Consider the following 23637-nt stretch of genomic DNA (forward strand, 5'->3'; position numbering starts at 1 on the left):
TCTCAGGTACAAGCAAGCCAAGGCTCATGGCACGTGCACAGAGGGAGCACCTCTGCTGTTGGCATGAGGCCTGTGCCAGGGTCTGCACTGAGAGAACCACGGCAGGGGCTGCAAAATGCCAAGTGACTTCATGCTCTGGGGCACCTGGCTGGGGCAGAGTGCCTCTGCACAGATGGACACACACACACACACACACACACACACACACACACACACACACTACACATGCTTGTCGTGTACAGCAGGAATAAGAAAAAACAGCAACCACAACCAGAAAGAGAATTCCCTGACTCAAGCAATGTCCCTCCAGCACCGTCTACTGACCAATTTTAACACTGCACTCACTACAAAGGAGAAATGTTTTGAGTCCATTATAGCAGAGCAGGTGCTGAAGGGTGAATTTAGAAAAAAAAAAAAAAAAAAAAGGCATTCGTTGAAATTTGGCAGAGGTAAAGGCAAAAATGGGTGTACACAAAATAACAAATGATTAAAAGAAGTGTTATTTTAGGACTGGAGGAGGGAGACTATGGGCAAAGTGTGCGTCCAACGTCCAGTAGGGGAGCGGCGCTGCCTGTGGCAATCCCGAGGCCAGCCGGACTCACTGACTGCCATCCCTGCCGCCGTGCACTGGGTTAAAAACAACCAATGCCAACCATGAGAGATCCAAGTGCAGCAGTGCTAGGCCAAAAATCATGAATGCAGATGTGATTATGAATGGTCAGTCTCACAAAGATGACGGTCCATTTACAGAGTACATGTGGATGGAAGATGAAGAGGAATTCAACAGACAAGTTGAAAAGGAGTTATGGGAAGAAGAATTTATTGAATGCTATTTCTTAGAAATGCTGAAGAGGAAGAAACACATAAGTGGTTTACTCCAGCTCAAGATCTCCCACAAACTATGGGCCAAATCCAAGACCAACTTAATGACCTTGTTATCAGTGATGGCTCCTCTCCAGAAGATCTTGTGGTCAAGAGCAATCTGAATCCAAATGCAAAGGAGCTTGTTCCTGAGGTGAATACTAAAATATCTGAGTAGACGGGACCCTCTTTTGGGGGATGCAGCACAATTTCCACACTGTGAAGCCAGTATTAGAAGACTTCATTGTAAAAGCTATCTCTGGTCACTGTGCTACACTTATGCATTGCTGAAGTTTTGGTAGTCTCAAATACTTAATAAAATGCTGAGACAGTTATTTCAGTAGAATCTTGAAGGCAGAGTAAGATTTTGATAGACTGGAGGAGGAAGGAGGGCTGGGGAAGTGAGAGAAAACTCATTCCAGGTTGAGAAGAGAGTTTAATGATTAATTCTGGGATCTTGGGCAAACCATTCAACTTCTTATAGCCTATTTCCCTTACAAGACCCCCATGAAGTTAAAATGCAACAGCAGATGGTGAAAAATGCTTTGAAAAAAGTTTAAAGCATTAGATGAAAATAACATAATGGTAATACCTTCACACGGTAGAGATGCAATACCCATGAGCTGAAATCAGCGCTTCAAGTCTAGCAGCTAGAATGCAAGCTCTAGTATGAGCTCCTGAGATTTACCTATAGTCCCTTCTCTTATCCTCTCCCTCACATCCTAGTAGACACCTGGGACATCAAGGCTCTCTACAAGTCTTTGCTGAATGAATGAGTGAATCTTGGATTATCAGGAAAAGAAAAGACCTTCTGTTTAAAATCAGACTAACCAGAAGAACATACATAATTTCTTATTAACTTAAAAGGGTAAAAAGTATTAATTATTTTCTTTTTCTATACAAAATTAGGTACACTTATCTTGATGCATACCCTAAACTTAATGTAATAGGAAAAAGAAATTAATAAGGATTTTATTGAGAAATGAATGCATAGCATCACCGACCCAAACTCTTAATAATATAAATTTCATAATTACACACAAAACTCAGCATAGTCACCTGAACTCACAGTTTGCAAGAACATTCTTTTGTAAGATTTTATTTATTTTTTAGAGAGAGGGGAAGGAAGAGAGTAAGAGAGGGAGAGAAACATCAATGTGTGGTTGCTTCTTGTGTGCCCCCCACTGGGGACCTAGCCCGCAACCCAGGCATGTGCCCCGACTGGGAATTGAACTGGCAACCCTTTGCTTCACAGGCCAGTACTCAATCCATGGAGCCACACCAGCTAGGGCCATTATCTCATGTAATTCTTATTATTCTCATTTTCAGATAAAGGAAGTAGAATTTGGAAAGGTTAAGTAAACTGCCAGCATTGCACAATCAAGTGGGGCTAGAATTCCAGCCCAGGTCTAACTGATTTCAGAGCCAACTCTTTCTTCGAACGTAGGCTGCCTCTCCAGGTGAAAATTTAATGGCAGAGTCTCAGAGGGCCTGTAAGGACTGTTCTGCTCACCTGAGTCACTACTATAAGTTGAGGACATGAGGGCAGAATGGAAAAGTAACAATGATATTAAGAACTGTCCCTAACATCCTCACATCTCACTCCATTCGTTGTCTTTGATCTCAACTCTTTGGTCCTTTACAAGCAGAGGAACACATATTTTAAAATATACTTTTCAGACAAGATATATCCTCTGTTCTCTGTCTTATCTGAAAATCGACACCTCCCTTCTTAAATTAAGTATGATTTCCTATCTTGGTCATCAAGCACTCACTGGAGGGAAAGTAAGTCTCTGCCGGATGTTGAAAGATAATCTAAAATGAGAACTGCTACAACCTCTAACCGTTGAGAGCTTGATTTATTGACAGGGCCACCACCTGACATCTGTGCAATGCTCCACAGACTGCAAAGCGCTCTCCGAGGGAGCACACAGCACCTCACCACAAGGGCAAACACAGCTCCGAGAGGGGCATCCCAGGGAGACTGTAACTTCTCTCAGGCTGGGCACCACTTCCATCCCTCAATTTTTAAATTAAATTCATCTTATCCTTCCATCGGCTCTTCGTTCATGCCCTCCCCCTCCTGTCCCTTCTTGTGCCCACCCCACCGTCCACACTCCAGTGTAAAGAAATCAGCTTTGTTCCATCACCAGAAGACATGCGCATTGCTCTGACTACTGCAGCCATGCTGAGGCAATCCCCCAGGAACAAGTTTTTATTTAATATTCCTTTATAATATCAGAAAAGAACAGTCGACTCAGAGGATCTCTGATCCAAGCCTCAGAATTTCAAACCAGAGATCAGAAAGTACTGCCCTGCCCTCAGCTTCTGCCAAGACAATGTGGGACAGGTGTTAAGGATTTGGGTTTGCTGACAGAAGGAAGGTGGTCTGAACATTTGCCACCAATGAGTCACTTAACCTTTCATTTTTCATCTGTAAAATATAGCCTCAAAAGAAGCTGTGAGGTGGAAATGAAATCATACCTGTGAAATACTTATTAGCACAAAACCTGATCACTATGCTCTTTAAATATTAGTTGCTGCTGGCATCTGAACTCACAAATGCAGTGTCAACGGGCTGTGCCTCCCAAGTTCTTGCCATTCTCACCAAGGGAATGGAAGGCCTTAAATACTCTTATCTGTATCTGAAAACACCTCAGCTGAAGGACAGTGTCTTTCTACTCACTGTCCATGGACAGGCTCCCCTCCAGCTGTGACCTCTGCTCCTTTCTCAAGTCTCACTTGTTTGGAAGATACACCCAGAAGGTGATTTCCAAACATTTGGAAAGTCAGTAAACACATTAGAATTCTTCAGTGTCCAGCACCTTACTAGTTACACTCAGGTTACAAAGGGCAGTTTCTGACCTCCAGTCTAAAATCTGGTTAGGACTTGGACTGACAGCCACAAAGAAGCCACGTGAAAAAACAGCGAGATAAGCTTGATGGGGAGCTGGGTACACAAGGAAGGGAGCTGACAGAAGGTGGGCCTTCAGTTGCAAGGCTGAATTTGCAGAGCACTTTCTAAATCTGGGTTCCATAAAATGCTAGATTATTAGTGTTAATAATAGTGTTTTAACAGTATTGCTTTCAATGTAAACATGAAATGTTAAATACTGGAAACAGCGTTGCTTTCAATATAAACACAACATAAAGTGTTCAAATACTGTATTTATTTTGTTAAAGGCTCTGAGCATATGCAAAGCCCTGTACTATACAAACCAAAGGAAGATTAACTTTAAACTTCAAATGTGAACTTACAAATAGCCTTTGGACTTCTTTACAAAGTTCTAAGAATTTACTTAAAAACTGACCTCTTTCTGCATGGCATGCTAGGGGAGTGTTCCTCTTTAACGTTGAGTGAGAAAGGAGCAGAGGGGCGTGAGCCCTCCGTCTTCCCAGAGAAACAGGACTCAAAAATTCTGCCCTGTTCCAGCAAAACACAGCTGAACCCAGGGTGCTTCAAGTCTCAACCCTTAAGGATACCTGCAGGGCCACCCTGGGCCGCACGCATTTATCCCGCATTTGAGGCGGACAAACCCGGGGTAACAGTGGCCGCCTCCTGATAACCATAACAAAGGTCTTCTCCACTGTAAGCAGTCAAAATTCAAACGAAGAGCAGCCCCACGCTCATTACTAGTAAACCCTGTTTTCTTTTAATTAAAAAAAATTGAGAGGTCATCCCTCAGCTTTGTTAACAAGTAATGAGTCCAGCAGCCCCCATTTATCACCCCTGGAGATTCTTTTACACTTTGATGTGAAAAGAGTCAGGGCTCATTGTGATCTCAAAGACTCCAACAGCAGTCCTTTCATTTGCAAACGAAAGCCCTGGCCCCCAGTCAGAACAAACTGTCAGAAAAAAATTCATTGCCTTTCCTTCCAATGATTTATCAGAGATGGGGGGAGAGAAGCTGGCTTTTAGATAACTTTGTGGCAAGGGTTCCCAGCACACCCCTAATGCATTCCCCACCTTCTCCAGTTCTTTTTGGCCCTAAATGCCCCCTTCCCAAATCCCACTGGTCATGAAAGACAGCCTTCTCACTTCAAGCCATCAGTTCAGAAAGGTCTCTCAGTCTCTCTCCCTCTCTCTCTCCCTCCCCCCCCTACCCCCCCCTTTAGGCTTTCATAGAAAGTGCAAGTGGCCGAACATTACTTATTGTTTAGGTGTTAGTCCCTTAGGGCAACTCCCCAGGGCAAGGAATACACCAGCCCTCTAACTTGGTCATGACAGACACAACCATTCCAATAATTGGATCACAAGACAGCCATATTGCCCATCTTTACCAGTCTCTCACATTAAAAGGAACTGAATATTAAGGAAACTTACAAGGAAGGATGATTAAAGATGTTTTGATGTATCTAAAAATCATGGTGGTAGTCAAAAAAAAAAAAAAGAAAGAAAGAAAAAAAGAAAAGGGAAGGTGCCTGGCAGTCATAGAAAATTTTTTCAAGTAAATGTCAGAAATCAGAATATTATAGACTTTAAAACGTACACAGCACACACATGCATCTTCCCCAAGTGACATACTGTTGTAACTGGCACCCAAATCAAAACTCAGAATACCAGCACTGTTGGATTATTCAACTATTTTTAGCAAAAAGACTTATCTTGAATCCAAATGAGCTTTAGAGCTAATTTCTATTCTGCAGGAAATACCTGGGACAGAACCACAGGGATTCTCAACATCAGCACTACTGCCATTTGGAGCCAGAAAATTCTTTGTGGTGGGCCATCCAGTGTGCTGTATGATGTTTGGCAGCATCACTGACCTCCAGCCACTAATTCTGACAACTATAAATCTCTCCAGTCATTCTCAAAAGCTGAGCCTGCCCACCACTCCACAGGATAAAATTATTCCTGGTTGAATGCGCTGATCAACTAACCCCCACCCTAGCTCCCGACCACAGTAGAGACCACGATCCTGACCATGACCTTGACCAGAACCCTAACTCCCTTACTCACCATGATTAATGATTTCCCCTATATAATCCCTCCCCTAGAAGCCATCAGGGAGCCAGGTCCTTGAGTATTAGCTCACCTGTCTCAGCATGAGCCACTTCCTAAAAACAAAGCCTTACTTTCTTTGCTGCTATCTATACACATACATATGTGTATGTATATATGTGGTGCTATACACACATACACACATATGTATGTGTATACACATAAACATATATACACACATAAGTAGGTATATGTGTATGGATATATATGTTTGTTTATTTCCTGGTTGAGAACAACTGGTATATAAAAAAAAGTTACATCATTAAGAGGAAGCAAATAGACAAAACCACCAAGTAAGACATGCATTCAAATCAGCTTTTTTTTACAGCCAGTTACAGCCCCCCTCCAAAAAAAAAGGTAAATGCTCTAGATTAAGACTCAAGAAACAAAACTTAATGAAATGTATATACTTGGGTTTGATTGAACCAGGATTAAACAATTTTAATAGACATTTTAAAACAATTTGGACAGTTTAGATAGGGCTAGTTATGAGATGAATTCAAAATGTTAATTTTATTAGGTATGAAGACTGGTGTGCAGTTATGTAGGAAAATAACTTTTTTTTTAGAGATGTGCATAAAGTATATAGAAGTGAAAAACAAATGTCTGGGATTTGCTTTAAACTATCTCAGCAAAGAAAAATAAAAAACAGAATTGATTTTTAAAAGTGTGGCAAAATACTGACAAATGTTAAGTCTGGGGAAAGGGTTCAAAGTTAATGAAGTGTACTCTCTTTACTTCTACTAAAGTCTATTTCTATGATAAAAAAAAAAATTCTCTTAAAGTGAAGAAGAACCCTGGTTGGAGTGTCTCAGTGGATTGAGGATCAGCCTCTGAACCGAAAGGTTTCTGGTTCAATTCCCAGTCAGGGCACATACTTGGGTTGTAGGTCGGGTCTTCAGTTGGGGGCATGCAAGAGGCAACAAGTCGAAGTTTCTCTCACATATTGGTGTTTCTCTCCCTCTCTTTCTCCCCTCTTCCCCTCTCTCTAAAAATAAATAAATGAAACATTTTTTAAAAAATTAAGTGAAGAGAAAAGGAGATAGAGCATAGGCAAGTACAATGATTAAGTCTACGCTATATTAGGTTATCATGGTCAATCAGGGCCAATATTAATTAATTCTATGTTGTTGCTACAATGCCTAAGATTTCTCTTTTTCTCTCTCCCCCTTTAGACTCACTCTTCTCTTTAACAAGTCTTGGATCACATCATGCTTTCAATTGCTTTAATAAGACCTGTTCACTATATCTATTAACATCCTAACAATGTAAACATATGCAATCCAATGTCTACTGTTTTAAAATCAATTTAAAGCAACAAAAATGGTGGCACTCTGCATTGCAGGTTATGAGGAAGACATCATAACCTGTGGTCAAAAGCAAAGTGCGCAATGCCTCACACATTAAATGTTATTTAGTGTAGCAGTCAAAAATTTTTCCAGCCAAAGCAAACCAGTTGCCCAAGATTCCCTACAGTCTGCTTGACAATTCAGCTATTAACTTCTCCAGGTTTTTGCTTCCTCTAGTACAGTGAGGCCTGTTACCATCTAACCCGGCCACTTTCCAGGCCTATCCTAAGGGACAGAAACAAAATTCAGATTCTGAAATAATGTTCTCCATACTTCTGAAAAACAGGGTAACTGGAACAGAAATTCTTTTTTCTAATGCTGATTCAGACTCCAAACAAGGCTGACTGCTCCAGCTTCAGAAGAAAATGATTTATAATTGAAGCCCTCCAAAAAGAAGAAAAGTTCTTCCCCAAATCAGAATAGTATAGAATTATACCCCCTATGAAGATGGTGTAATCTTAAACAATTCAGCTCACTGACTTTATTATCCACCGCTATGGACCAAAGTGTCACCTAAAGTGACAGAATGCCAACTACCTGGGCTAGTGCCCATTTTATTAAAGGTGCTTTATAAATATAAACTCATTCTCTTTCAACTCTCAGCATTAGTAGATAGTTTAAGGCTGAAGGCAGAGAGAACAACCATATGCAAATAAATCTGAAACCAATCTGTGGGCACACTGACTTGTGAACTTTGAATAATCTAAAGATGACTCTAAACATCAATCTACCTTACAAGAAAACAATTCCACTCCTAGATATCTACCCCCAAAGAATGAAAACACATTTGAATGAATGAAAACACATTATCCATAACAGCCAACAAGTGGACAAAACCCAAATGTCCACCTAATATAGCTGGTGAATAGTAAACAAAACATTGAAATATCATATAATGGAATATTTGGCAATAAAAAGAAATGAAATATTGACACATGCTACAACATAGACAAATCTTGAAAATGTTATGCTAAGTGAAAGAAGTCAGTCACAAACAACCACATATTATATGATTATATTAATGTGAAATGCCCAGAATAGGGAAAAGTATTAAGTAGATTAATGTTGCCCATAGCTGAATGTAGAGAATAGGCAGTTGCATCTATTTGGGGTGCAATTCTGAAGTTGGATTGTAGAGATGCTTGCACAACTCAGCAAATTTACTAACAATCACTAAAGTGTGGACTTAAAATGGCACAAAAATTATATCCAATAAAGTGGTTAATAAAAACAACTATGTTGCTTGTAAAAAAGGCAATTCTATGCAGCAGTGTTTTCTTATACTTTGTGACTTAGGACAACCCCATAGCCAATAATAAATGTAAAACAGACCACAGTGAAACTTGTAAGTGCATCCACATGTCCTGCAAATGAACACACTCTGTGTTTTGTTTTTAAAGGTCTATTTCCTCTAATGGTCTGCTTCCTCTGAGTGCTACCCCTGGAGTAGCTCACTAAGGAATCCCTTCAATCCAGGGTCTCCTCTAAACAAAGCCATTCCCCTCCAAGTAGAATTAAGGAAACTACTAATTGCTCTGAAGTCTGCATTCTGCTACTATCACTAGAGTAGTGCACTTCAATAATTTATTGAGGATTTATGATATAGTAGGCCTGGTGATAAGCACTTTACATGTATTATTCTCTTTATCCCCATTTTTTGAAAAAATTTTATTCATTCTTTTCTTTTTTTAGAGAGAGAGAGGGGAAAGGAATGAAAAAGAGAGGGAGAGAAACACTGCTGTGGGAGAGAAACATTGCTCAGTTTCCTCTCATGCTCTCCCAACCCGGGACCTGGCCTGGAACCCAGACATATGCCCTGACTGGAAATCAAACTGGGCACCTTTCAGCTTGCAGGACAGTGTCCAACACACTGAGCCACATCAGTCAAGGCTGTCCCCATTTTAATAAGGTTTTAAAAGTTGAGCAATTGGTCCAAGTAACCAAAATGTCAGAGATCTAAACACAAGCTGCCCTACTCAAGTCCCATGCTCAAGCTTGCTGTATCACACATGCACTAATAGAGTGAATGGATTTTACTAGTGAAATTACTCAACATTTCTACAGTTTAATCTAAATTTTCCAAAATTTAACTGTTTGAGAAGTAACTATTTCCAAAAAAGATTTTCTTAGGTCTGGGATAATAAGTCTAAAATCAAACTCTTCAAAAGTCATCAAACTGAGTAACTTACACTACATATGACAATAGCTAGGATCCATTTTCTAAAATAAAGGGAAATAATGAGTTCTATATACAAAATGTTATTGCACTTGTAAATCGGGCCTAAAATGACTTTCTTGAGAAATACAGGAAACCTCCCGAGTTCCCCCTTCACAGCTGCAGGTGTGGATTATTCACAAGGCCCAGGCCAATCTCAGTTTCAGGAAAACAAGGCCTCCAGCCATTAATCTCTCTAGTAAGCATCTGGGAGTTAGGCCCTTGATTTACTCACACACAGAAGAATCTGTCTATATAATAGGTGTTAATCAGCTTAACACCTTGTAGCTTCCTCACTAATTGAGGACTCTTCTCAATTTGAGTTACATGTTATTTCAGACTCTCCAGGGAAGGAAAACGACCAGGACTACCTATAATAGTATGATTCAAGCTTCCCAAAATTCAATCTTTCAAATCTCCCCAAACACTAAGAAAGCATATCAGCGGATTGCCTCAAACATTTACAAAAGTACCCACCCTTAATGGCAGGAAACAATAAAATTTTGTCCCCAAAATCTGGTGACATGGCCTGAAATAAAATTTCTTTCATTCGTATGTTTTATTTTACCATGTTTTCCTCCAATCTCAAGTAGAATTTCCACACAATGTATTCAGCTTTATTCTCTGGCTTCACTTACCTGGCCTCAATTTCAGAAGCATGTAATTTAGCACACACTTTGTAAAAATTAGTTCTAAACATAATATTGAATATAAAATAGAAAAACATTTTTTAATTTAATTTTATTTTCAGAATTCCAATAAGAAAGTGAGAGATTTCAAGCAATAGGCACAGAAGGGTAATAAGGAGAACGAGTTAGTGGCAAAAAGGCAGCGTCTCTCTTTCAACAAAGAAAAAGAAAGGTAATTAAAAACTCCAGGAAATCTTCTGGCTTTTGGCTTGGAGGAGGCCTAGGTGTAACCTGCTTCCTTTGTCCTGAATCTGGGTTCATCCAGCACCTGTGGCCCCCACCATGCCACTGAAGTCAGACTCCCAAGAGATCGAAGTCGTACACCTGAGGTGCTCCAGCGGGAAAGTAGGTGCCACACCTGCCCTGGCCCCCAAGATTGACCCCATGGTTGGTGACGACACCACCCAAGCAACCAGTGATTGGAAGGGTCTGAGGACGACAGTGACACTGACCATTCATTCAGAACAGACAGGCCCAGATTGAGGCAGCACCTTCTGCCTCTGCCCTGAGCATCGGAGCCCTCAAACTACCACCAAGAGACAGAAAGAAGCCACAAAGCATTCAGTGCAGTGGAAATAATCGCTTTTGATGAGGCTGCCAACATTGCCCAACAGATGTAGCACCCGTTTTTAGCTAGAGAACTCTCTGGAACCATTAAAGAGATCCTGGGGACTGCGTGGTCTGTGGGCTGCAGTGTTGACGCCCGCCACCCTCATGACATCATTAGCTGACACCAACAGCACTGCAGCGAAGGCCTGGCCAGCTAAGAAATACAAAGGAAAATACTTGAATGAAAGGTTATTTGGCAACAACAACAGAAATCTCCAGGAGAAACAAAAGCACCTTTCAAAGATAAAGCCATTTAAAATGTGGCATGAATTTGAACAAGTTACTCAGCAAAAGGTAAGAGTTCATTTGTCCTACTCAATATGATCCTTCTCTTTCAAGTGGTACTGGGGTTGACTTTGAACCCACAGAGGAGAAATGAAGCCCTAAATATTATTTTGCTTCCAGTTCAAAATAATGTAAAATGAGTCTGATTGGTTTTTCACCTTCTATTGTCAGTTTTAAGACAAAGCTTGCAAGGGCACAGATACTTATAAAACATGCTAGCAACCTGGACAGTTTAAAACTAAAAGCAGAGCTAATAGCTGAAGGGTAGAAGAGAGAGAAGTGAGTGTGAGAATAATTCTATTATCATATTAGACTACGGAAAGTTGCTGGAAAAATAAAATTAAAATAATTTAGCCCTGGCCAGGTTGCTTGGTTGGTTGGAGTGTCATCCCACACACCAAGGGTTGTGCACTCAGTCCCCAGTCAGAGCACAACCCTAGGTGTGGGTTCGATCCTGGCTGGCATGTGAAAGGGAGGCAAGCGATCAATGTTTCTCTGTCTCTACCCCCCTCCCTGCTCCCCCCCGGCCCCACCTTTCTCTTCCCACCCTCTTCCTCTCTCAAATCAATAAACATATCCTCAGGTGAGGATTTTAAAAATATAAATTTAATAAAAATTTAATATTGATTATATAATGTAATACAGCATGTTAACATAGAACACATTATTATAAAGATTTTTTAAACTTTAAAGACATTTAAATGTATGAAATATAAAAATAAAGGCTGAATAGCAAACCTAAAAGAGTATACTATGTGAGTATATTTAAATAAAATTCAAAAACAAGCAAAACACATCTATGGTTTTACAAGTTAGCATAGTGCCAGCCTTTGAGGAAGGGAGGAGCTGAACGGGACCAGCGGGGCTCTGGAGAGATGGTGCTGCCACTTGATCAGTTACACAAGTGTGTTCACTCTGTGCAAATGCATTGAACTGTACTAATAATGTCTGCCCTTTCCAGTTTGTCACAGTCACAAAAACAACTTTTAACAGAACAAAAAGAAAGGGGAAGGGAAGGAAGGTGGGGGGAAATACAAGTGCTGATAAATCTGGAAGTCACAGTATAAGACTATTATTTATAAGAACTAAAACAGATACTGTTTTTACACATTACATTCATATTCTGTTCATGCTTATGACTTCTGATAGCCCTGAGCAAAGTAAGGGTTCACACTCAGACTTCTATTTAATTTGAGTAATTGGAGCTGCACACTCAATACACATCTGGTTCCTTTAAAATATGTGTTAGTTCTGGACCAATGCCACATAAATTTGATGTTTTCTTCTGGATTACTAAAAGATTAAAGCTTATCATGATTAAGCATTCAAACAAGTGAGCTGTTGGTATCTATTAAAAACAGAGCTCCAGCCCTGGCTGGTGTGACTCAGCAGGTTGAGCACAGGCCTGCAAACCAAAAGGTCGCCAGCTCGATTCCCAGTCAGGACATATGCCTGGGTCGCAGGCCAGGTCCCCAGCTGGGGGCCTGCGAGAAGCCATGGATCGATGTTTCTCTCCCTCTCTTTCTCCCTCACTTCCCCTCTCTCTAAAAATAAATAAATAAAAACCTAAAAAAGGTTTTTTAAATAGAGCTCCATTTAGGATTCCCCCTAGCTTATCACTTGTACTGGTATTAAAATTAAAAGTAGCACATCAGGGAGAGGAAGACCTAGAAAGATAAATGTAACAAATAATAAAAACAGTTCTGTAACTGCAAGAATGTTACTATAAAGGGCAGTTGCCCATCTAATTAGCAAGAATAGAAACTATATAAGTAATAGAATACAAAATATCTTTTTAATTTTGCCACAGACTGATACTATTTTTTCGCTATTTTTTGTTTCTTTGTTTTTTATTTTTTTTATAATACTGATTTAATTGATTCATCCACCGGAAATTATATTGGATGCAATGTCAACTACTAAAAATTTCTGAAAAATCAGATCTCCACAAAATCTTACAATTGAAATTTTAAATTTCTTCATCCCCTTTAATTATCACCAATCTGAAATTTAGATTCTTTTGTAGGAAGGCCCAGATTTAATATTCTATAGAATTCAACACTCCATAATTGATGAATTCAAAGGGATCCTAATCAAAAAGCCAACAACATTTTTTCTAGAAAAGAACTAATGACCTCAGTGAACACATGAAAAAGTAATCATATGTAACTAGCTATGAAAATCCTAAAAACTGAAATGTAATGTCAAAGAATCTGCCTGAATACTAGGATCTATAAAAACAGAATAAAATAGTATGGCACCATTGCCAGAAGAAACAATGAACTATATAGTCCAAGAATGTGATGGGCTTTAGATATGGCACTCAAGTCAGTGGAGAAAATGTAGATGATTTAATAAATTATGTTTAAAACACTGGGCTAACTATTTGCATTTAAAAAAAAATGCCTCCCTAACATTCCCTGGGCTTTTTCATTTTCTTATGAAAATTATATGGAAATTTACAACACATTCTTTACACTAAAATTAATTACAGATGGATCAAAATACTATACAGTCACAGGAAGTTAAGAGGGCTAAGCAGCTAACTAAATGTGTGAATCAAGCTGTATGGGAATTGTAGTGAACTAAAAAACATTCATGCTTTCCAAACTTTTTTTTTAATATGTACAAAATATCTCTGGGGCAAGCCGACATGACAGATGTCTGTAGGAGGAAATCAGGTGGGAGTTCTGGCTGACCTGTAGGCTGAGGGGAAATCAGTGTTTTAGCACACCTGAAAAGTACTGATGACATACCACTTGGGAAGCTGTGAATTAGAAAGCTACTGCTTTGTCTAACGGAGCAATAGTTCTTCATTTCTGAGTGTTTCTATACGACAATGCACGACTGATGTTGTTAAACCTTAAATTTTTCAACAGAAGATAGAAGTCTAGATTGTTATATTAAAAACATGGGCATATATACCTCTTCAGAATGCTGTGAGGGGTTAAACAAAAGCCCATCTGTTGGCCAGATCTATCCCATAGGCCACCAGCTTACAAATTCTGATTTAAATGCAAAAAAGAAAAAAAAAAAAGAAACCATTCAAGCACTGCAGAGAACACATGACATTATTTTCAGTCCTGGAGTAGGAAAGGCCTAAGCACAATCAAAACCAGAACGCATAAAGGACACGACATTTAACTACATAAAAATTTAAAACTTATGTGTAACCTAACATTATGAACAAGCCTAAAGACAGATGACAACAGTCTCCCCACCAGCCTCTAACAGAATGTGGATTGTTGCAGCCTGGGACACACGCCTTCTTCTGTGGGGGAGGAGTGTGTAGCACATTTAACAACAGTACCAGAACAACCTGGAATAAAGAGTTTCTTAAATGAACAGAGAGAGGGAGGAAGCAGGAAAACATCCAGCATGGACAGGCACCATCATCTATCATTACTCAATAAATATTCATTAAGTTTGAGTCTACACATCTCATGTTTAATATGTTTTTGGGTATCTAATAGTATTTTTTTTTAAAAACTTGATCAGTAATATTAAGAATTCTTCCTGGCTTTAAAGTGAATTATTCTTAATAACTGCTTCAGAAAGTGAATATGCACCTCTAAGTCAACACTTGTCATGTAGTATGTGCAAGAAGGCAGTTAGCTGTATGTGCAGAGTTGGATGGAAAAATGAAAGTCAGAAAATGCAATGATGACAGAATTTCCTCCTTCAAGGCTATCATGCTAAGATGGATTTCATCATAGCATTTGTTTCAGCACATTCTGAGTATGTGTACATTTTCCCAAATCAGTGCTATATGGACCAGTATCTTGAATACTAAGTTAGGATACTGATCCAATGTAATATCAACATGTTAAAGAAATGAGTTGTACTAGATTTAAAGAAAGCATGTAGCCAGTCTAACAGGTTTGACTTCATGTAGAGGAAACTAAAATTTTCACATACCAGAAAGTTCTTAAGTTGCAAAAGTAAAAAGGAGCAAATTTATTCTTTCAAAAATAGATTATAAATTTAAATATCATCTTATCTTTGAATCACAGATTTTACAGTTACCTGTTGCTGCTGCTGTTGACTCTTTGTGTAAATGCCATTGCTGCCAGTCAGTGGAAAGTGACAAGTCTATTCATCTGAAAGAGAAAGAGCTCATGAATATTAGTCCATAAGTAAATTCATAGGTACGGCTGACCTGTGAGAAATCTTACTGCAAACAAATTCAAAGTTCTCATTTGAATTAGAGAATGGTTCTTTACCAACTCCCAAGTTGCATAAATAAATCAGCTAGCAATACATTTTTAATTTTGAGGTTGCTGCTCAAAGCCATTTCAGAAAAAAAAAAAAGTGCACAAGTTTATCACAAAAAGGAGTAAAAAAAAATTAGCATTTCCCTAGTGTCTAATATGTGCCAAGCATGATGTTAAACTGTTTTAAAAATGACATTTCATGTAAACATTAAAATAAACTTGCAGTGTAGACACTAATGCCCCATTTTAGAGATTAAGAAAACTAAAACCCAGTTTTAAGTAATTTGCCTGAGATAATAGGTTGTGTCAGTGTCTGCACCAGAATCAGGAGGAAGAAAGGTAAAGTTGTCAAGAAAAAGGCAATCAACATTGATCTTTACATAAGAGTTCAACACTTAATAAAATAACAAAGCAGGCCCCAGTAAAACCCAATCTTAAGATTTTACTTCCACTCATAAAAGGTACGTAATTAATCCCCAAGGCAATTCTTGAGCATTCTCTCCTAATTGGACTGGATTTCTTTATTTTTAAATCCAACCTGGGCAGATGGCCTTCCTACTATCTTGTGTATCTCTAGAAACAACCTCTGTCTATAGTTAACACTATCAACAGCTGTTTCCTTTTCCCTTTCTTTATGTGTTTGTAAATTTACTGCACTTACCCTAACTTGCTTTAAATAGTTTCTGTTATTTCAAACATCCTTAATGCAAAGGGTATGTTACTAACTTATCTTACACAGATTTAACAAACTATTGATACAAATGGAAACTCTACATTAAACTCGTAACAATTTTAGCTGCCTGCTATGTTTAAGAGGGTGTTATACTGCTGGCTGAGGTTGAAACACTAAACATAGTCCTTCAGCTCCACTCTGTCTCCTGATAAGGTCTTTTATCTCACCCTCCATGAAATGAAAATTGCTGACTTGAAGGCTACAATGTTTCCATATGAGTAGATATCATTTGTCACTCCTCTCTCCTACCCTAAAAGAAGGAAACATGGATGCTGCAAATGTTCTAATTAAACTCACACTGGTAGATGCCTACATTTTTCAGGGTTAAACATGCTTTGAAGTTGGTCACTCCTCCAACAAGCTGTAGTGGCCCTAGGCAAGTTTCTTAAATCCTTTAACTCAAATCCCAACCTCCCCCCAAACCTATTCTCTCTCACTTTCCCTCTCTCAAACAGACTTTTACTTCTCTTTCCCCCTTTCCCTGTTTCTATCTTCCCTTCCCTTCCCTTCTCCTTCTCCCACCCCATCATTTTCTCTCTTTCCCTTTTGACCCTTCCTTCCCCTCCTCCACCCTTCGGCTCCCCTCTCGCTTTCTCCTGGCAGGCAGGGCTGGCACACAGCAAGTGATCAATGAAATATGTATTCATGCTGGCACTAACCTTCCTAATGCTGTGAGGGCTGTTGAAGAGTCTGTGATGGCAGCCTCCCACACAGCCCTCCCTGTGAAGACGCCCCACTTGCTTGCAGCCTCACACCATTCGCCCCAAGGGCCTGTTGGCATAGAGTGAGGGCAGCTTGGGTTGCTGAGGGATGCCAACTTGAAAGACTGGTCCTTAGTAAATGTTTATTCATTTACTCACTAAGCCAACAAATTATTTCCTGAGCATCTACTCTAAGCCACGTACTGAGAATAAGAGAGTGAAGGAAACAGACTTGCCATCATCTGAGTTTACAAACTACAGGAGATTAAAAAAAAAAAAAAAAGTACATAGATGTTAAATATTAAAAGGTGCTACAGAGAAAAAACAAAGTATAGAGTGCCAGAGAAGAAATAAGGCAAGGCGTTGCAATTATATATAAAGCGATCAAAGAATGTAACAACTGAACAGACTTCGAAGTGAGGAGCAAGCCGTAATCTGTAGTGAAAAATGGCCGAAGAACCCTGGTGATGAGGATGTGTCAACACAGGCTCATCAAGTGTAGCAAACACACCACTCCGGTGGAAGATGCTGATTATGGGGGAAGCTGTGCATCTGTGGGGGCAGGGAGCTCCATGGGTAATCTCCGTGCCTTCGACTCAAATTTGATGTAAACCTAAAAGCATTCCAAAAGTCTATTTTTAAAAAACATATGGTCCTAGAGACCGACACATCTGAGACTGACTGAAGGATTCAGCTGAACTCCTGGGTGCCATCACTGGCTTGTTGGGTGGTGGGTAGAGCACAACACGAAAGAGACACTTTCTGTGCGATCTGGCCCCTGGACACAGCTAGGGACTTGTCTGTGCAACTCAAATTCACAACTTTGCTGAGAGGCATGGGGCAAAGAGGCTGAGTCACCGGATTATTGACTAGCTCAGGTATGTCTCACCGAAAGACCAAATTCAGCCAACAAAAGGCTGTGAATGTGCTGATGTATGATTTGCACAGCTCCATGGAGTAGCTGTACAACTCAGGTATATGGTCAGGTTAGAATGGAGGCCTGCTGTGGTCAGGGAAGTATTATCCTCCAAGAAGGGAAATTCATATATATCTCAGTTTGGCAATTCTCCTTCAAAGAATCTTTCTTAAAAATACAGGCACAAACCTACCAGTAAGCATGCACAATAAAATATTGTTTAAAGAGGAAGAAAACTGGTAACAACCTAATACACATCAACACAGAAATGGCTAAATCCATGAGGATCTATCACAACAAGCAATGTAACATCAAAAGAACAGGTTTATCCAAATAAGATGCTTTTAAAAAAAAGCACAATGTGGGGGGAAAAAAAGCACAATGTGAGCCACATTGTTTAAAAAGAAAATGCTTCATGTTTATGTTTATGCATTACACGCTCATGCACACACACGTGTGTACACATATGCTTGCTAGTAGAAGCTTTTCTGAAAAAAGGCACCTTCTGTCCTTTATGCAATGAAGGCTTTATTACCTGTGTAAACATTTTTTCTCTAAATATGGGAGTTGGGAGAAATGTACTGGTCTATGAATATTGAAATCAGGTCTTCCTGAATTTTTCATACAGTTTTATATTATTCTCACTAAATTATTTTAAAAAATGGAATAATAAATGGTGGGGGTTAAATTAAGCCCTCCCATTAAAAGAAAAAAAGCAGTGAAGATACCAACATAGCCCTTACTTCAAAACAGAATAGTGCTGGTAGCAGGAAGAGCCTAGGTTCAAGTGAGACTGCTGACCACTTTGGGCAAATGAAGCCCTACCAGCTTCAGTGCTCCCCTGCAGATAATAGAAAATAGCCTGTTTTACAGAGTTACTAAGAAGAGAGAATTATATAATCTGGGTGAAATGCCTAGCATACTGACACATCATAGGCATTCAATACATAGCAGCTCTTGTTATTTAAGTCAGTCATGTCTACATTAAATTTTATGTAAGTGAAAGGGACTATGTTTCATTTAGAAATGTACCTCACTAGGTCTATTTAAGTGACTCTTCAAGTGTCCTTCCAGTCTCTTGTAATGCAAATTTATTCAGAAATAAAAATATTGTGTGTATCAAACTACTCTTCTCCCCCAAATAGCAGGTAAAACAGTTCAAATGAAAAAAAAAAAAAGTATTATACCACACACACATAATTACAAGGAAAGAAAAGGGGGAAGAATAAATACAAAATATGACTCAGGGTATTTTCAAATATTCTGTTCTAGGTCATTAAGTGTTTCCAAAAGCTAGCACATTCCAGGGCGCCTCCTCTCAGGAGAATTTTTTTTATGACATGTTAGATAAAGGCCTGCTTTGCAACCTACTAACTGTATGACCTCAAGAAAATACTGTTTTTCTCTCAGGTCGCAGCTTCCTCACCAGTAATATGGGGATTATTGGGGTTGCTGTAGGGTTAAATAAAATGTTTAAAATACTTTTAGCATAATGTCCAGTTCATAGTCTGCTCTCAATAAATGGTAATAGTTGTTCTGGTTATTTTTCTGCCAACCAAAGCACATGCTCTGGAGAATTCAGACATTAGAGAGGCTTTTCAACAGGACAAACAGCTAGGCAGGTCTCAAGGCCCCAAGACTGTGACCCATTTTCTAAAGGAAAATGTGAGGACAATAACTGTCTGGTGGCCCGTTATTGGTGGACTTGTCAGTAGTCCCTGGTCATATTTACTTCCCTTCCCCTTCCCGAACACATACCCTCCAGGAATCACAGTCTTTGGTAACAGGCAATGTGACAGAGGTGAGTCATGGGCCATACACTGTTTTCCTCTGAATTTTCCCAGGGGCTCCAAACTGACCAGATCGCCTACAATTCCCTTAGCTCGCCAACGCCCCAAGGGGCTCACAAGCTTAGAAATCCACAATGGAACACAATGTCCCCGCCTATCTCTTCTCCACTTCAAATATGTGTTCAACGGGGCACTGGCATTACCTCAAACCTAAACACACCCCCCGCAACTGTTCGCTCCCTCTTACCATTTGGGTCTCAGCTCAATGACATGTCCCCTGTTTCTAACAGCTTAAGGTAGCACAGCTGTGCCCGCAGCCAGACCCTCCAACCAACCCCCTCTCTATTCCGTCGTACTCCACATCAGTTAGGAATGTATTTCACTGCAAGTAACAACTGCTTAATTAACAGAGGTTTATATTTCTCCTATAGCAAGTCTAGAAGACAGTAGCTACTGGTACAGTTTCAGTTGTTCAAAGAGGCAATCAGAAACTCTGTCTCCTTCTGCCATATTCAGCACGCTGTCTTTATGTTTGTCACCTCATGGTACAAAAAGGTTGCTGCCCTAACCTGACATCTGATCTACATTCCAGACAGGAAGAAAATAAGAGGATGGTGTGGCTGTGCCTCCTTTTATCAGAAAAGAAAAATCTTTCCCCAAAACTTTGGCTATCCAAAAAAACAGAACAAGGTCACACGGCCTCAAGCTGCAGGGGAGGCAGATAAATCAGGATACAAAGTGTCATCATTGGCTGAGAACACACATGATCTGTCACCTGAGGCTGGGTACAATGTAGTCACAAACACAATTAAGGTTCTCTTAGCAACAGCAACAAAATGGGAATGGGCATTTTCCTAAATAGCAGTGTTGGCCACATATCTTTCCGTAGTACTGAATACTCTCTGAAATTAACTTATGCTAACTAAATAGATAGGTGTTAATTGCTTATATTCCTTCAATGGAATGCAAGCTCCATGTCTAGCTTTACACATATATATCCAGAGTCTATATTTTAAAATAATTGGCTGTCAACTTTCTCATAATAGGCAGTTATTATAGGCACTGGAATATAGTTGGGATAGTCTAGGTTATGCTTTAGTAGCAAAGTAACTCTAAAATTGCAGTGGCTTGATAGAACAAAGAATTATTTCATGCTCATTGGTTTTTTAACTTTTTAAGAGATTTTATTTATTTTTAGAGAGGGCAAGGGAGGGAGAGAAACATCGATTGGTTGCCTCTCGCAGGCCCCCGACTGGATCTTGCCCACCACCCAGGCATGTGCCCTGACCAGGAATCTCACCAGCAACCTTTTGGTTGGCGGGACAATGCCTGGCCCACTGAGCCGCACCAGCCAGGGCCCATGCTCATCCTTTACATCCACTGCATATTGGTGTGTTGAGATAGAGAAGAGGGTAAGGAGCTTTTCTCCACTTTGAGAAACCCAAGCTATTGGAAGCTCCACTATCTTGAAATGTGGCTTCAGGGTTTACTGTAACAAGAGACAGTTTGGTTGGGGGGGGGGGGTCCTCATAAGAGCCACTTAAATGCCTCAGCCCAGAAATACACATTACTCCCACAAACAGCCCAAAGGACAGAATTAGTCACATAATTCTGTGTAACCATAAAGAGGTAGAGAAACATGGGAGAGCACATGGATATTAGTATCTAAAATATTGCTGCCTCATTCCCCATGGGCTGATAAAATGTCATGTGATGCATTAGCCCCATTTTAGAATTTAGACCCCTTAAAGAAATTTCTTGGAACAAACTCAAAGTTAGGGGTACTCAGCAAATCCATTATTTCACCTTATAAGACAACACTTACCATCTGAAAACACATTTTTTTTCCCCTTCAGGAGTAATAACAGGAAACATTTATGTGGCACTTATGTTCTGCTCCAAGTACTTGCCAAATCTTAGTACCTCTAATCTACCCAGCTACCCAATAAGGGACATACTGCTACATTGTTAACCCCACTGTATAATGAGAGCCAGTCCTCCTTGAGTCTTTGGCATTTCTGTACATTGTACAAGCAGAGACACCAAATGCTCCAGACAACCTTTAAAGATGCTTTTACAGAGAAGAGCCTTGGAAAATAGTGTCTCCTCCTAGAGCAAAGGGCAACATTTTACTGTCCAGTATCATCAAGATAACATGTCCCTTTGGAGCAAAGGGCAGGCATGCTTACTACCCATTATCAAAGATTAGGATTCCCTAAACTCAGGATTCCTCTCCTGTGATGCAACCCAATGTGCCTGCAGGTGTCACCTGGCTCTTTCCACATCTCCAGTTGGAAACTGAGACTTAGGGAACTATACGAGAAAATGCTGAGATTCTGGCTACAGCTATTATGAATTAGTAATAAAGTCAGTCCCAGGAATCCATGAAACTGTGTGAGGTTAACTTTGTTAGCTTCAAAGTAGGGTAAAATTTCAGAGCCTTTGCAGTCCTTAAGAAGTCAAGTAATTTGCCTAAGGTCTGACAGCTAGTAGGTGGCACATCCAAGATTCAAGCCCAAGCTGTCTGGCTCAAAACCATACTTCTAAACTCTCTGCAATACTGCAGTAGTTCTCAAAGTGTAGTTCCAGAAATAACAGCATCAACATTACCTATAAAAGTGTTACAAATGCAGATTCTTGGGCATTGCCCGAGACCTAGTGAATCAGAAACTTGGGGGAGAGGAGGAGATACACATCTGTGTTTTAGCAAGCCTTCCAGAAGATTCTGATGCTTTCTATAAGTTTGAGAACCACTACTATACTGTATATATGCACTGAATTGACAAGATTGAGGGAAATGATATGGGCTTATCCTGATTTACGTAGGACTGTGAAGTGAATTTTCATACCTCGAACGAACAACAGATTTCAAGCACTAAGGCAGATGGTTTACAAACCCTTGCATTTAATTTCTAGGAAGGTGAGGATCTTTATCTGGTGCAAATAAACACTGTGTCTGTTTAATAGGTCTGCATAACATTTTTCTATGAATCCACAAATACATGTCCAGAATGCTAAATGAAAATACCTGCTTTTTCATTCCTGTAATGATTAGAAAGAATTACTTAGCCAAGGGGAAACACTATTTATATTTTAGGGTCAAGCTGTAATTCTTCAAAAACAGGAAACCACATATCAACACAGCCAATGTCGTGTACCACAGTAGACAAGGCACCAGGCTTTGAGTCGCAGAGTCAAGCCACTTCTTCAACTCAATTTCCTGATTTTCAAATGGAAAATGAACTCCAACTTCAGAGCTGCACTTAGGCTTAAATGATATGTCATGTGAAAGCTGCTGGTAAACAGCTTTTGTGCTGCATGAATATCAGCTCCACCTGCATGGGCTCTTTCTCTTTCTTGATCATGGTGTAATCACAGTTCTCCTTTGCTTGGAGTACTGTCTCGCACGTAGAAGATGCTCAATACTTATGAAGTGTTAGGAATGGATAGGAGGTATTATATTAATGATGTAATTGATTCCACTGGGCTCCACTTCTCACAGTAATCTCAATCTTTTAATAGCAGAAAGACACTCTAACAAGAAATCCTTAGTCATGTTTAAAATAGGCCAGATAATTTAAGAAAATCAGCTGATTTTCTTCCCCTGGAGAACACTAGTGAAGCAGTTCTGTCCTAAGGATAAGGCAGAAACTGCTATTAGAAGCTCTGATGGCCTCAGGGCCTGAGAGCTTCAAGTCTATACAAAATGCTGTGCACTTATCAATGGTCAGGAATAAAGGATGTGTACCTACAAAGAACTACATATTTCCCACTTATTTTGGCACTGGGTAGAATTTTAATAAATGGATCACAGGGGTCATATAATCTATTTTAATACAATCTATATCTCAGCAAATATTAAATAAGCTAAAACTGTGTATAAAACAGGTAAGAGGCTGCTTAGAAAAACCCCACTGCCAATTAAATATCATTTGGGAACAGACACCATTGTTGAATTTATAACTTAATGAAGGAAATATAATTTACTTACAAAGCTTTGTATATTTATGGTAAATGGAATTTCTTAATTGGTACTCTCTCCAACATACTTTCTCAATCTCTTGAAAAATGAGTTAACGGTCTAGAGTCTTGAAATAGGGGAACTTTGGGCTCTTAGCTTCAACAGACATATCTAAGATAAGATAGCAAATGAATTCAAGTTGAAGGACAGTTTTCAGCACCGGGCTCTAACAGTATGGTGACTATCCCTGTTACTTTGCCATTACTGAGAGACATCTGCAGGGTGTACTGTTCCCAGTGTACGATCCAAGTA

At 39.6% G+C, this 23637-nt stretch overlaps 1 protein-coding gene across 1 annotated transcript in view; it reads right to left on the bottom strand.

Moving 5' to 3' along the window:
- Nucleotides 1-23637, bottom strand: part of AFF1 (ALF transcription elongation factor 1) — a 202367-nt gene that overhangs the window by 176067 nt on the left and 2663 nt on the right. The window contains exon 2 of the mRNA XM_054591768.1: nt 15037-15110. Within this exon, the coding sequence (XP_054447743.1) occupies nt 15037-15074 (38 nt within the window). The 5' untranslated portion in view covers nt 15075-15110. The remainder of the gene's footprint in view (nt 1-15036; nt 15111-23637) is intronic.

Source organism: Pteronotus mesoamericanus, unplaced genomic scaffold, assembly GCF_021234165.1.
Source record: "Pteronotus mesoamericanus isolate MK-2021 breed Mesoamerican mustached bat unplaced genomic scaffold, CSHL_Meso_final scaffold_232, whole genome shotgun sequence".
NCBI classification, from domain to species: domain Eukaryota; kingdom Metazoa; phylum Chordata; class Mammalia; order Chiroptera; family Mormoopidae; genus Pteronotus; species Pteronotus mesoamericanus.